This window comes from Leiobunum rupestre, chromosome 5, assembly GCF_980474605.1.
Source record: "Leiobunum rupestre chromosome 5, qqLeiRupe1.1.hap1, whole genome shotgun sequence".
In the NCBI taxonomy this organism is placed as follows: Eukaryota; Metazoa; Arthropoda; class Arachnida; order Opiliones; family Sclerosomatidae; genus Leiobunum; species Leiobunum rupestre.
The window spans coordinates 48,398,221-48,413,957 of NC_143388.1; the positions used below are offsets into that span (position 1 = coordinate 48,398,221).

The 15,737-nt window shown below is 37.1% G+C and overlaps 1 protein-coding gene across 1 annotated transcript; it reads left to right on the plus strand.

Moving 5' to 3' along the window:
* Positions 1-5,210: 5,210 nt before the first annotated feature.
* LOC149945190 (uncharacterized) lies at positions 5,211-9,125 on the plus strand. The gene has a single exon (XM_090176422.1). It carries the CDS (start codon positions 5,211-5,213, stop codon positions 9,123-9,125), a length of 3,915 nt encoding a protein of 1,304 aa, XP_090032548.1.
* The last annotated feature ends 6,612 nt before the right edge of the window (positions 9,126-15,737 follow it).

The following is a 15,737-nucleotide window of genomic DNA, read 5'->3' on the forward strand; positions in this document are numbered from 1 at the left end:
AAGTTAAAATGCGAAAACTATATTTGTATAGTCGAAATTTATTTTAACGTATTAAAATAAAAATTCATCTTTCTGACAAGAGTCTTACCCATCATACATACACCATCTAATCTGGAATCTATGTTTAACAATTGGAGGAATTCGTGTTTACGATAGGCTCTTTTTTAACGTAACTTAGTACATTAATTGAGTATTTTGAAATATTTTAATATCGGAATTTTTTTTGATGTATTAAAAGTAGAGTTAAGATGCTTTTATAGTATTTTCTATGTATTAGCATATCTGAACTTGCGGTTCAATTTTGGGTACATGGACCACTTACACGCTAATGATATTCAAATTAAGTTTAAAAATATTTCCATTTGAACGAGTCCCTCTTTTTATATCAGCAAAGTACTGAACGATTCTATCTTATGGATTTAAATAGTTCTAACAATAGTACAACTACAACATTTGAGAAAGACACTTTTCCCCATTGTGAAAGTGGAATACAAAATAAGAATCACTTCAATTTAAAACGCACTTTAAATTTAAGTATAGACTATTTTACCATTCTCGAGTAACTCTTCTTTTCTTTAAAAGCTGAAGAAATATTAGAAACGACATCAGTGATCAATTAATTGTTTCCGAGTATGACAGACGATTTTTGATATTAAAGAGTCATTTTTCAAAAGTAAGATTGTTTTCGGTTATTTTTTTTTAAAGCTAGCTTAGAAATCACATTATTTTTATATATAATTATTTAGTTGTAATGTTAATTCTTAATTACTGGTAGCCTTCACTAGAAACTATTATAAGAATTATATATGAATTTATAACCAAGCGTGTATTTACCACTAGTGAATGCAATATCAGTCGAAGAATTGAAGAAAGACGGAATCACGTCATTATTAAGAACTGGTGACTACTTCTGTATATATTGTGACGGTTCAGTTTTTCATGTTCCAACTGTCGGACGGCTAGCATGGTACTGTGACGGATACTCAATCTGTTTGAAGTACCGTAAAGCTGTTTATTTCCAATCAAAAAGAATTCTAAGTATAAGAATTCCTCCAGGTGTATTAAAAGCGTTACCACGCATATATTTGTGTTTAAATTGTGATATGTTGGGCACTAAGAGAGCAGCCAATTTGTCATATTGCGAAGTAACTGGTGGATGTTGTGTATTTCCAAAAATTAAAAAATAATAATAGTATGTGTGTGTTTTTCTATTATTTTTCCACCTATATTTGGCGTATTGAAAGCTATTTTAACGTATTGAACGTAGAGTCAGGGGTTTTTATAGTATTTTACTACCTATATTTACATTTTGGAAAGCTATTTAAACGTATTGAGCGTACAGAGTATTTTGCATTATTTATGGTAATAAAAGGTAATTATTGTATAAAATAAAAGATATTTTAATTAAAACATTTCGGTGATCTATTCCAAAATTAAATGGTAACCCCGTATGCGTAACAATTTCAATATGCAAGATACTCGAGAATGGTAAAATAGTCTATATTTAAAGTTAAAATGCGAAAACTATATTTGTAGTGTTCAATTTAAAAGAAAATTACTTCAGCTTTTAAATAAGATTTTTTTTCTGTATCTACCCTATATCATTTACATATTATTTTTTTATTCTAATTTAACCATAACTTTAAAAACGTTGCACGTCTGAATAGCTGTGTAGAGTACTATTAACAGAGATAAATATTTCTGGGTTCAGTTAATGTGATGATTCGAGTGAAAAATTTGAATATGTTAAAGTTATTGGATTGAAGGAAACTTCAGTGTTTTCAGAGTGATAATTAAGGGAAGTTGCCGTACAATATAGTTGAAAATTATCTTTTTAAGTCTGTGTCCACCCATTGATTATATTAGGAAGTGAAAAAATTTCATTTAGCAAGCTTTTCTTCAATTTCGGTATCCACCCTGTATCATTTAAAAGCTCAAGCATTGTTTTTATCAAGTTAATTTCAAAAATATCTTAAAACAAGCTTCCCTAAGTCTGACTAGCTCTGTAGGGTAATAATAAAATAGCTAAATATTTTTTGGGTTTAATACTTGTGATGCTTAGTGAAAATTTTCCATATATTACAGTATTAGGTTGGCTAATTATTTTTTTCACCTGCTACCATTCTCAACGGGTGAACATAGAATAACAAAGATAATTGTCCAATATATTTAAAGCCAACTTTCCTTACATTTCACTATGAAAACACTGAAGCTTCTTTCAATGCGATAACTTTATTACATGCATTTTTTTTCCAGAATTACAATTATTGAATCGAAAAAAATATGGAACCACCCTAGAATTAACCAACACAGGTATTCAGAAGAGATGGTGTTCAATTTAAAAAAAATTACTTTTTTTGGATCCACCCTATATCAGTTATATAAAACCTGAAATTATTTATTTTTTTGAATTCTAATTTAACCATCACTTTAAAAACGGTAACTTCCCTTAAATTTCAAACTGAAAACACTAAAGTTTCATGCAATCCAATAACTTTGACTTTTGAAATTTTTTCACTCAGAATTATCACATTAAATGGGAGCCACTCTGTATCGTAAAATTAAAAGCTCAAGCAATATTTTTTCCAAATTCATTTTTAACTTATCTTAAAACACGCTTCCCTAAGTCTGACTAGCTCTGTAGGTTAATAATAAAATAGCTAAATATTTTTTGGATTCAATAATTTTGATTCTGAGTGAAATATTTGCATATATTACAGTATTAGTTTGACTAATTAATTTTTTTTTCATCTGCTACCATACTCAATGGGTGAACATAGAATAATAAAGGTAATTTTCCAATATATTTAAAGCCAACTTCCCTTACATTTCACTATGAAAACACTGAAGCTTCTTTCAATGCGATAACTTTATTACATGCATTTTTTTTCCAGAATTACGATTATGGAATCGAAAAAAAATATGTGACCACCTTAGAATTACCCAACACAGGTATTCAGAAGAGATGGTGTTCAATTTAAAAAAATTACTTTTTTTGGATCCACCCTATATCAGTTATAAAAAACCTGAAATTATTTATTTTTTTGAATTCTAATTTAACCATCACTTTAATAACGGTAACTTCCCTTAAATTTCAAACTGAAAACACTAAAGTTTCATGCAATCCAATAACTTTGACTTTTGAAAATTTTTCACTCAGAATCATCACATTAAATGGGAGCCACTCTGTATCGTAAAATTAAAAACTCAAGCATTGTTTTTATCAAGTTAATTTTAAACATATCTTAAAACACGCTTCCCTAAGTCTGACTAGCTCTGTAGGTTAATAATAAAATAGCTAAATATTTTTTGGGAGTCAATAATTTTGATTCTGAGTGAAATATTTGCATATATTACAGTATTAGTTTGGCTAATTAATTTTTTTTCATCTGCTACCATACTTGTTCAGACGCTCAACTTCTAGTTATTCAATTAACTTATGTTAATAGTTCCGGTCGATGTAAATATTCGCGAAGGGATAAAAAAAAACCCTTTTTTTCGTTTCTTCATTTATTGTGTATAATCTTTAACGTTTTACTGTGTTTTTTTAACCATTGATTCATTTTCGGGCGATATGCTTTTAACGTTGAAATATGTTTTTTAGTCTACTCAAAGCTAACTTTATTTATGAAAAATAAAATATTGATCAGAGTTCATCCAGATCTGCTTTCGGTTACTTGTCTTTGCTGTTGCTGCTGCCTAGTTTAAGTCGCGCTAGTTCCAGGGTTTTGGGATGGCTGAATTCTACGACTAGACACGAACATTTTGGTCCGTCGAGCCGGATCTCTAAGCCGGTTGTTTTACGTGGATTCTAGTCGCTGGGTTCACACCTTCGGATCATTCGTCTTCTCGGATCGGAAGCAAATTTCGTTCGCAATGCCGGTCACTGCTTTGGACAAAGCCATCGCCGAAAGATCTAAGGGCGAATTGGGTCTGAACAATATGGGCAGAAGAGTTCAGAGTCATTCAAAGATATCGCTAAACCTGCAACAAGTGGAGTTCTTCATCAGCGAAGCAGATAAGTCTTGGCAAATGATTGATGACGCGCATCTCAAGATCATTCCGCTAGATTCCGACAAGGCTTTGGATCATAATACCGAATGGGACAGACTGTTCACTGTCTACACGGATGTCAGATGCGGATTGGAAGCCATCAAGGCAACGTTCGCTCCAACTCCTACTTCGCAGTTTTCGGTTCCGACGTCTCATTCGGAAATCAAGTTGCCGAAGATCAACCTCCCTACTTTTTCAGGGGAGGTGCACGAATGGATGTCGTTCCGGGATATGTTCCAAACAGCTATCCATTATAACAAGGACTTGTCGAATGCGCAGAAGCTTACGTACCTGAAGTCAAGTCTAACGGGAAATGCCGCCAAGTTAATCAAATCGCTCCCTATTTCGGACATCAACTACGGCATAGCGTGGGACACTGTTACGAAGAGGTACGAAAATAAAAGAGAACTTTATTCTTCCATAATGAAGCGTTTCATTGTACTCCCGGCAATTTCGAGCGGGAATTCAACGGCGCTGCGATCCATCGTGGACATGACAATGGAGTGTACGAGAGCTTTGGACACGCTCAGTATAGCGAATAAGTGGGATGCCATTCTGGTTTATCATCTGACGCAGAAGTTGGATCCTACTTCTAAGGAACAGTGGGAGCTAAGCCTAAAAGATACCGAGATACCCACGTCAAAGACGCTTCTGGAATTTATCGAACAGAGAGCACGATCGTTAGCCGCTTCGTCGTCAGGTCTAAGTCAACAACCTAGAGAGCATCTAAAGAAATCGGTCAATCTGCACGCCAGAACGGGAATAATGCCTGCAGACGGAAGTTGTTCATTTTGTTCCGGAGCGCATTGCAATTTCAAATGCCCAAAATTTTACGGTTTGAAAATCGCAGACCGGCAGTTCTCGGCACAGGAAGCGAAGGTCTGTTTCAACTGTCTTCGTTCCGGTCATCGAGTAAAAGATTGTCCACTTGAAAGGGGTTATAAGACTTGTGGACAACGACATCACTCCCTTCTCCATTCGGATAGCCTAAATCAGAGATCCGGTAGTCGACAGTCCAGGAGAGGTCAATCGACTGGTGACCTTCAGCCTGGAAACCAGCAAACGATCCAAAGTCACAGTCTGGTAACCACCAGATAAGTCAACTTCAAAATCAAAATTTCCATGTTCAAGAAGTCGTTCATTCTAAATACGACGCCATGCTAGCCACCGCCGTGATAAGGGTGAAGACGGTTTCCGGTGGATGTCTTCAATTCCGCGCGCTCCTAGACGGCGGATCGACAGTGTCATGCATCTCCGAAGCGTGCATCGGACAACTGGGTCTAGGACGGGAGATGGTCGATACGGAGGTCGTTGGCCTAGGCTCAGCTCAACTCGGCAAAACGAGAGGCCTCACTCAAATACATTTCAAGTCGCATATCGATGCTAATACGATAGAGAAATTTCATGTAAGCGCCTACGTTCTCCAGAAGATAACGTGTCAACTTCCGGTCAGAAGATATGACGCAACTAACTGGAATCATTTAAAGAATCTTCAGCTAGCGGATCCAGCATTTAATGTACCGGCCGACGTGGATATCCTTCTGGGTGCCGACATATTTTATAAACTTCTACTCGACGGCAACCGAAGATCAAATTCCGAGTCTCCGGATGCTATCAATTCTAAACTGGGATGGCTCGTCGCAGGTCCAATTGGAGTAGAGCAGCCCAAAATTCAAGTCCATCACGCCATCTCGTTGGACGAAAACCTAAATCGGTTTTGGGCGGTGGAGCAGGTTCCGAAAAAACCAATTCTTACCCATGCCGAGAAAGAATGCGAGGAAGATTTCCAGACAAACCACTACAGAGACGAATCTGGACGATTCGTGGTTCGAATGCCTATGAAGAAGCCCAAAGTCTCTCTCGGATTGTCTCGAGAAACGGCTCGGAGGAGATTGCTACAAATCGAGAGAAAACTCGAATCGAGTCCAGCTTTGAAGGTTTTATATCAAGGCTTCATGGAGCTGTACGAAGGGCTGGGGCACATGGTTAGGGTGGAACCCGTTCCTTCGTCGATCGAACGAGTATTCATTCCCCACCATTACGTGCTGAAGGACTGTAACCAGACTAACAAATTTCGAGTTGTATTTGATGCATCGTCGAAGACAAGTTCTGGTAATTCGCTGAACGACGCTCAGCTAGTTGGTCCGGTCGTTCAAGACACGCTGTACACTATCATCATGCGATTCAGACTTCATCAAGTCGCATTCAGCGCTGATATCAAGAAGATGTATCGGCAGATACTTATCGCACCCGACCAGTGCGACCTCCAATGTATTCTTTGGCGAACGTCTCCGAAATTACCTATTCAAGAATACCAGCTCAGAACGGTTACCTACGGTACGGCATCAGCACCGTTTCTCGCCACTCGAGTCCTCCAACAATTGGGTGACATTGGGTCAAAGGAATACCCGTTGGGGGGCGAGATTCTCAGGAGAGATTTCTACATGGATGACGTTATGAGCGGAAGAGGATCGATTGAAGATACAAGAATAGCTATATCGCAACTTCGTGAGCTGACAGACAGCGCTGGGCTCCCTCTCAGCAAATTCGCTTCGAACTACCAGGGATGTCTGGTGGATGTTGCAGTGGAGCTGCGGGAGACTAAGGAAGTCCTCGCCATGGAAGAAGAACCTCTCGTAAAAACTCTTGGTCTTTACTGGGATACCCGAAGAGATCAATTCCTTTTCAAGGTGCAAGTTCCGGAGTCGGGGGAAGACGTCACGAAGAGAACGCTACTTTCGGAGATTTCGAAAATCTTCGACCCGATGGGGTGGCTCGCTCCTGTCGTGATACGATCTAAAATTATGATGCAAGACGTTTGGAGGGAGAGAGTTGGTTGGGACGAAAAACCGACACCATCGATTCAGCAACAATGGCAAGAGTTTCGAGATTCGATCTTGAAAATTCAGGAAATTCGTATTGACCGTTGGGTTTACACCTCACCGGATATATCTGAGTTGGAATTCCATGGATTCTCGGATGCTTCGGAAAAAGCTTACGCTGGAGTGGTTTATCTGAGAATGGTAGACAAATTCGGAAAGATCAACGTTTCACTCCTTGCATCGAAGACAAGGGTGGCTCCAGCAAACCAAGCTATGTCCATTCCAAGACTGGAGCTATGTGGCGCATTGCTACTCGCTGACCTCTTAGAATCAGTACAAGAATCGCTGGGACTTGATGTCACTCGGGTCAAAGCATGGACAGATTCCACAATTGTCCTATGCTGGATATCGTCGTGTCCAAAACGATGGAAAACTTTCGTTGGCAATCGAGTTTCGAGAATTCAAGAAACTATCCCAGCGTCGCAGTGGGGTCACGTAGCTGGCACCGATAACCCAGCCGACGCAGCGTCGAGAGGAATTTCCATTTCAGAACTCGTAAAGCATCAGCTCTGGTGGAAGGGACCGTTATGGTTAGCAGAGAGCACGCCCGCTCCAAAAACGTCGAAATGGGTAATGGACACCTCAAAGGTCAATCAAGTTTATGAGGAGGAGAAGATCGTCATCGTTGCCACGAAGGCCCACGTTGTTGGTAACTCAACATTCACGAGATTTTCGTCACTTTTACGGTTACGTCGTATCACCGCGTGGAGTCGAAGATTCGCTTATAACAGTCTACTCCGATACCGACTGAGAACCGATCCGCAATCAACGGCTTCACGAATGGAAGGTCCATTAACGACTGAAGAATTGAAATCGGCGTTATTTGCTCTAATCAAGGTTATGCAAGCTGTAGAGTTTGCGGAAGAAATCGAGTCATTGAAGGAAGGAAATCCGTTGCCAAGGAAGAGCAAATTACTCTGTTTACGCCCTGAGTTGGATTCGGAAGGCATCCTTCGAGTGGGAGGTCGTTTAAAACATGGCGATTTCACCGACAACGTAAAACGCCCAATTCTGCTACCACGTCACCACAAATTTACGGAAATGGTGATTCAAGAAGCACACGTCCAGCATTTGCATGCTGGAGCGCAGTTGGTTCATGGTATTCTATCTCTAAACTACTGGATTCTCCGAGGGAGGGATGCAATTCGACATCAAATTCGGAGATGCATAGTTTGCACAAGGTATCGAGCAGAAACGGCGAAACAGATGATGGGGGACTTACCTAAGTCTAGACTGCAATATTGTCGAGCCTTTACAACAACCGGCGTCGATTACGCCGGGCCTTTCAATCTACGACCAATTACGCCTAGAAGTAAAACGACTTACAAAGCTTATATATCGCTTTTTGTCTGCTTCGTCACTCGGGCGATACATTTGGAGCTCGTTTCATCCTTGTCTACAGAAGCGTTTATCGCAGCTTTACGAAGATTCACCTCAAGGAGAGGAAAGCCCAGCGACATTCATAGCGACTGTGGCACGAACTTCGTCGGCGCAGCGAAAGAATTGACGGAATTCATGAAATTAATCCAGTCCGATTCCCATAACGAAGCGGTCGCGGATCACCTTTCGTCACAAGGAATAGCGTGGCATTTCAACCCTGCCGGCGCCCCTCACTTTGGCGGATTATGGGAGGCTGGAATAAAATCCGTGAAATACCACATGCATAGAGTCATTGGGCCAACTCGTCTTACATTTGAAGAGTTTTCAACAGTTATCACTCAAATCGAGGGAAGCCTCAATTCTCGACCTTTAACTCCGATGTCGTCTGACCCGACGGATCTGCAAGTATTGACGCCAGGACACTTCCTCATCGGAGAGTCTCTGCAAGAGGTTCCCGACCCAGATCTTTCGCAACTTCCGATGACGAGACTCAATCGTTGGCAACTCCTTCAAAAGCTGAAACAGGACATCCACAAGCGCTGGCTCCGGGAGTATATAACGAGACTCCAGCAACGTCCGAAATGGATGACTCCTCAACGAAATATCTCAGTCGGGGACATGGTACTCGTAAAATCGGACGCCTCTTTCGCTGCCAGCTGGCCTCTTGCTCGAGTCGTCCAGATACATCCAGGTCGAGACGGACAGACGAGGGTGGTCACTTTACGCACCAGCAGAGGGGAGCTTAAAAGACCGATCGTGAAGCTCTGTTTACTTCCGTTTGACCAGGAAGACGCTGTACCCGATTCTTGACGCTACCGCATCAAGGCCGGGAGTATGTTCAGACGCTCAACTTCTAGTTATTCAATTAACTTATGTTAATAGTTCCGGTCGATGTAAATATTCGCGAAGGGATAAAAAAAAACCCTTTTTTTCGTTTCTTCATTTATTGTGTATAATCTTTAACGTTTTACTGTGTTTTTTTAACCATTGATTCATTTTCGGGCGATATGCTTTTAACGTTGAAATATGTTTTTTAGTCTACTCAAAGCTAACTTTATTTATGAAAAATAAAATATTGATCAGAGTTCATCCAGATCTGCTTTCGGTTACTTGTCTTTGCTGTTGCTGCTGCCTAGTTTAAGTCGCGCTAGTTCCAGGGTTTTGGGATGGCTGAATTCTACGACTAGACACGAACAATACTCAATGGGTGAACATAGAATAACAAGGGTAATTTTCCATTATATTTAAAACCAACTTCCCTTACATTTCACTATGGAAACACTGAAGCTTCTTTCAATGCGATAACTTAATGACATGCAATTTTTTTGCCCAGAATTAAAATAATTGAATCGAAAAATTATCCAACTCGGCTTATTACGCGGATAATACAGAAATATAAATTACTTGATCAAAACGTTTTACGAATAATTTTGAGAGCTTTATCTATTGAATAAAAGTTAACCATCCCCAACCTCAAGGTTGGTATCGCGCTTAGATAGAAGACCCGATATGTTCGCGAATTCCGACAACGACCATAATTTCAAACTATGTTTTTTATATTTTTTATTTATTTCTTTCTTTTATTTTGTTTAATTATATATATTTAAAATTGAAGCTGAAACAAATTTTAAAATGACTTTGGTTTCCCCATAAGACATGCTACCCTCCCCACCTCGCCGTCTTGCACGCGTGCGCTGATTTCCCCTGGGGGGGGGCGCGGTCTGGGGCGCGGATTTCTCGGAGGGGCGCGTCGCGGTTAATTTAAAAATCAAATGAAAACATAGATTTAAGTGTTTTGCGCTGTTAATTTGAATTTGAAACATGGATTTGAGTGTTTTGACGTCATAGAATATTCGTTGTTAAAGTAACGTAGAATGGAAATATTTTTAAACTTTATTTTAATATCATTGTAGTACTTAAATATGCTGGGCACTTGACCCTATATCACGAGTATTTCTTAAAACGACTATACATCTAAACTCTACTTTTAACGCGGCAAAATACAATTCCGATATTCAAATATTTAAAAATACTTAATGAAAAGAGACTTTAACCGTTTTTAAAATTCACAATATATTTATGCCATCCCGATTGTCTTTGAGCTACGGAATAATATTTCTGGGTTTAAACCCCCCCCCCCCCCAAAATGACGTAATCTATAAAAATGACGTAATCTATAAAAATGACGTAATTTAAAAATGACTCACTAAAGATGACGTAATCTACACCATGAAACGTAAAGATTACGTAGATGCGTTGTGGTTTTCATAAGCCAGCCGCTATGGGAAAGAGGAAGATGTCTCCGCTTAGTGTACCCAAGAAATGCTGGATATGCGCGGAAATATACGGGTCCGTGAGAGGTTTCAAACAACATTTAATGACACATTTATCGTGTAATACAATGAAAGAAGATTCGGATCTGGCGTGTGATTGTGATGCGAGTGAATCGCTCCATTACACGGAGGCCGAGGAAATGTCAGATGATAAAATTATCGATTATCTTAACGAACTTATTGGGGAATGTAAAAAGCGCGGTGCCACAATGGAATCAATCGAGTCAACTACATCTAACCTGCCAGCCGAATTAAAAATGCCGACTGAAAAGGAAATGGCTGCTCTGATTTATTTTCAAGAATATTGTAAAACTAATCAAATTCATAATATTAAAACCGCTGTAAAGAAAATGTGAATAAACGTTTTTATATTGAATACATTGTTATTTTTAAAGGTGACCGTATAAAATAATTTTTACATTTGGGTAAATTGACACTTAATATTTTTAAAATACGTTTTAAATATTTTTCCAACGTGGGCGAATGAATGGACACAATGAACTATTAATTACGTAATCTAAAAAATGACGCGAGCAATGAGAAATAACGAGTCGGATTTATAAGATAATAAAAAATATTTATTTTATAAGATGATATATTACAAAAATTATTTTTCTTTTACGAGTCAAATAAAAATATTATAGTGCGATACAAAAAAAAATTAAAATGGACATCGTATTTGGTTGTCTATTTCAGCGCGGTTCTGGGTAATCCAGTCGGCGAAAAGTAGACTTCGTTCCAAAGAACACGGTTGTCGGGTGTTTAGAGTTTGATGTCGGAATAGACATTTTACTGGCGGGGGCGTATCAAAAGTCGCAGCTCGGGGACAGTCAAAAGTTTCCAAATCGTATATGGCGGTCTCAATATAATCGGCTAAAAATTTACACTTTACGTCTCCTTTTGTAAAAATCATATCAGCACTCGATACCGCTGATATAAGGCAGGCGGGTAGTTTATAATAGGGGAGATACCCCGCGGTCCAGCAAATACCGTGAAGGTTCCTAGACACCCAGCCGTTTTGTCTTTTAATGGCGTTCGGAAGTTGTTGTACTGGATAGGGTTGTTCGAAAGTCCAAGCTTGAACGGCGGGAGGGGTCGATACTGTTGATATAGCTAGTTCCTTCACGACAATGTCGGGGGGCTCTCCGCCGGAGCGCGAGGCGGATTTTCCTAGTAGAAAGTCAAATTCGACAACGGCCATTCTCGCCATGCCACCGACACGATACTGAGGGTTTAGTTATGAATAAAACGGGGTATAGTCGCGCGACGGGAATTTATACTCCGTTTATGACGACGTAACACTAGCCTTTGAGAAAAAACGCGCGCGGCTAAAGAACAGTAGCATCCACTATATGTATGCATAAATATTTTTTCGTCCCAAAGTTCCCCCCGACCGCGCCCCTCCGAGAAATCCGCGCCCCAGACCGCGCCCCCCCCCAGGGGAAATCAGCGCACGCGTGCAAGACGGCGAGGTGGGGAGGGTAGCATGTCTTATGGGGAAACCAAAGTCATTTTAAAATTTGTTTCAGCTTCAATTTTAAATATATATAATTAAACAAAATAAAAGAAAGAAATAAATAAAAAATATAAAAAACATAGTTTGAAATTATGGTCGTTGTCGGAATTCGCGAACATATCGGGTCTTCTATCTAAGCGCGATACCAACCTTGAGGTTGGGGATGGTTAACTTTTATTCAATAGATAAAGCTCTCAAAATTATTCGTAAAACGTTTTGATCAAGTAATTTATATTTCTGTATTATCCGCGTAATAAGCCGAGTTGGATAATTTTTCGATTCAATTATTGTAATTCTGGGCAAAAAAATTGCATGTCATTAAGTTATCGCATTGAAAGAAGCTTCAGTGTTTCCATAGTGAAATGTAAGGGAAGTTGGTTTTAAATATAATGGAAAATTACCCTTGTTATTCTATGTTCACCCATTGAGTATGGTAGCAGATGAAAAAAAATTAATTAGCCAAACTAATACTGTAATATATGCAAATATTTCACTCAGAATCAAAATTATTGACTCCCAAAAAATATTTAGCTATTTTATTATTAACCTACAGAGCTAGTCAGACTTAGGGAAGCGTGTTTTAAGATATGTTTAAAATTAACTTGATAAAAACAATGCTTGAGTTTTTAATTTTACGATACAGAGTGGCTCCCATTTAATGTGATGATTCTGAGTGAAAAATTTTCAAAAGTCAAAGTTATTGGATTGCATGAAACTTTAGTGTTTTCAGTTTGAAATTTAAGGGAAGTTACCGTTATTAAAGTGATGGTTAAATTAGAATTCAAAAAAATAAATAATTTCAGGTTTTTTATAACTGATATAGGGTGGATCCAAAAAAAGTAATTTTTTTAAATTGAACACCATCTCTTCTGAATACCTGTGTTGGGTAATTCTAAGGTGGTCACATATTTTTTTTCGATTCCATAATCGTAATTCTGGAAAAAAAATGCATGTAATAAAGTTATCGCATTGAAAGAAGCTTCAGTGTTTTCATAGTGAAATGTAAGGGAAGTTGGCTTTAAATATATTGGAAAATTACCTTTATTATTCTATGTTCACCCATTGAGTATGGTAGCAGATGAAAAAAAAATTAATTAGTCAAACTAATACTGTAATATATGCAAATATTTCACTCAGAATCAAAATTATTGAATCCAAAAAATATTTAGCTATTTTATTATTAACCTACAGAGCTAGTCAGACTTAGGGAAGCGTGTTTTAAGATAAGTTAAAAATGAATTTGGAAAAAATATTGCTTGAGCTTTTAATTTTACGATACAGAGTGGCTCCCATTTAATGTGATAATTCTGAGTGAAAAAATTTCAAAAGTCAAAGTTATTGGATTGCATGAAACTTTAGTGTTTTCAGTTTGAAATTTAAGGGAAGTTACCGTTTTTAAAGTGATGGTTAAATTAGAATTCAAAAAAATAAATAATTTCAGGTTTTATATAACTGATATAGGGTGGATCCAAAAAAAGTAATTTTTTTTAAATTGAACACCATCTCTTCTGAATACCTGTGTTGGTTAATTCTAGGGTGGTTCCATATTTTTTTCGATTCAATAATTGTAATTCTGGAAAAAAAATGCATGTAATAAAGTTATCGCATTGAAAGAAGCTTCAGTGTTTTCATAGTGAAATGTAAGGAAAGTTGGCTTTAAATATATTGGACAATTATCTTTGTTATTCTATGTTCACCCGTTGAGAATGGTAGCAGGTGAAAAAAATAATTAGCCAACCTAATACTGTAATATATGGAAAATTTTCACTAAGCATCACAAGTATTAAACCCAAAAAATATTTAGCTATTTTATTATTACCCTACAGAGCTAGTCAGACTTAGGGAAGCTTGTTTTAAGATATTTTTGAAATTAACTTGATAAAAACAATGCTTGAGCTTTTAAATGATACAGGGTGGATACCGAAATTGAAGAAAAGCTTGCTAAATGAAATTTTTTCACTTCCTAATATAATCAATGGGTGGACACAGACTTAAAAAGATAATTTTCAACTATATTGTACGGCAACTTCCCTTAATTATCACTCTGAAAACACTGAAGTTTCCTTCAATCCAATAACTTTAACATATTCAAATTTTTCACTCGAATCATCACATTAACTGAACCCAGAAATATTTATCTCTGTTAATAGTACTCTACACAGCTATTCAGACGTGCAACGTTTTTAAAGTTATGGTTAAATTAGAATAAAAAAATAATATGTAAATGATATAGGGTAGATACAGAAAAAAAATCTTATTTAAAAGCTGAAGTAATTTTCTTTTAAATTGAACACTACAAATATAGTTTTCGCATTTTAACTTTAAATATAGACTATTTTACCATTCTCGAGTATCTTGCATATTGAAATTGTTACGCATACGGGGTTACCATTTAATTTTGGAATAGATCACCGAAATGTTTTAATTAAAATATCTTTTATTTTCTACAATAATTACCTTTTATTACCATAAATAATGCAAAATACTCTGTACGCTCAATACGTTTAAATAGCTTTCCAAAATGTAAATATAGGTAGTAAAATACTATAAAAACCCCTGACTCTACGTTCAATACGTTAAAATAGCTTTCAATACGCCAAATATAGGTGGAAAAATAATAGAAAAACACACACATACTATTATTATTTTTTAATTTTTGGAAATAGACAACATCCACCAGTTACTTCGCAATATGACAAATTGGCTGCTCTCTTAGTGCCCAACATATCACAATTTAAACACAAATATATGCGTGGTAACGCTTTTAATACACCTGGAGGAATTCTTATACTTAGAATTCTTTTTGATTGGAAATAAACAGCTTTACGGTACTTCAAACAGATTGAGTATCCGTCACAGTACCATGCTAGCCGTCCGACAGTTGGAACATGAAAAACTGAACCGTCACAATATATACAGAAGTAGTCACCAGTTCTTAATAATGACGTGATTCCGTCTTTCTTCAATTCTTCGACTGATATTGCATTCACTAGTGGTAAATACACGCTTGGTTATAAATTCATATATAATTCTTATAATAGTTTCTAGTGAAGGCTACCAGTAATTAAGAATTAACATTACAACTAAATAATTATATATAAAAATAATGTGATTTCTAAGCTAGCTTTAAAAAAAAAATAACCGAAAACAATCTTACTTTTGAAAAATGACTCTTTAATATCAAAAATCGTCTGTCATACTCGGAAACAATTAATTGATCACTGATGTCGTTTCTAATATTTCTTCAGCTTTTAAAGAAAAGAAGAGTTACTCGAGAATGGTAAAATAGTCTATACTTAAATTTAAAGTGCGTTTTAAATTGAAGTGATTCTTATTTTGTATTCCACTTTCACAATGGGGAAAAGTGTCTTTCTCAAATGTTGTAGTTGTACTATTGTTAGAACTATTTAAATCCATAAGATAGAATCGTTCAGTACTTTGCTGATATAAAAAGAGGGACTCGTTCAAATGGAAATATTTTTAAACTTAATTTGAATATCATTAGCGTGTAAGTGGTCCATGTACCCAAAATTGAACCGCAAGTTCAGATATGCTAATACATAGAAAATACTA

Excerpts from the sequence above, each read along its gene's own strand:
- LOC149945190 (XM_090176422.1), top strand. The coding sequence starts at position 5,211 with ATGCTAGCCACCGCCGTGATAAGGGTGAAGACGGTTTCCGGTGGATGT.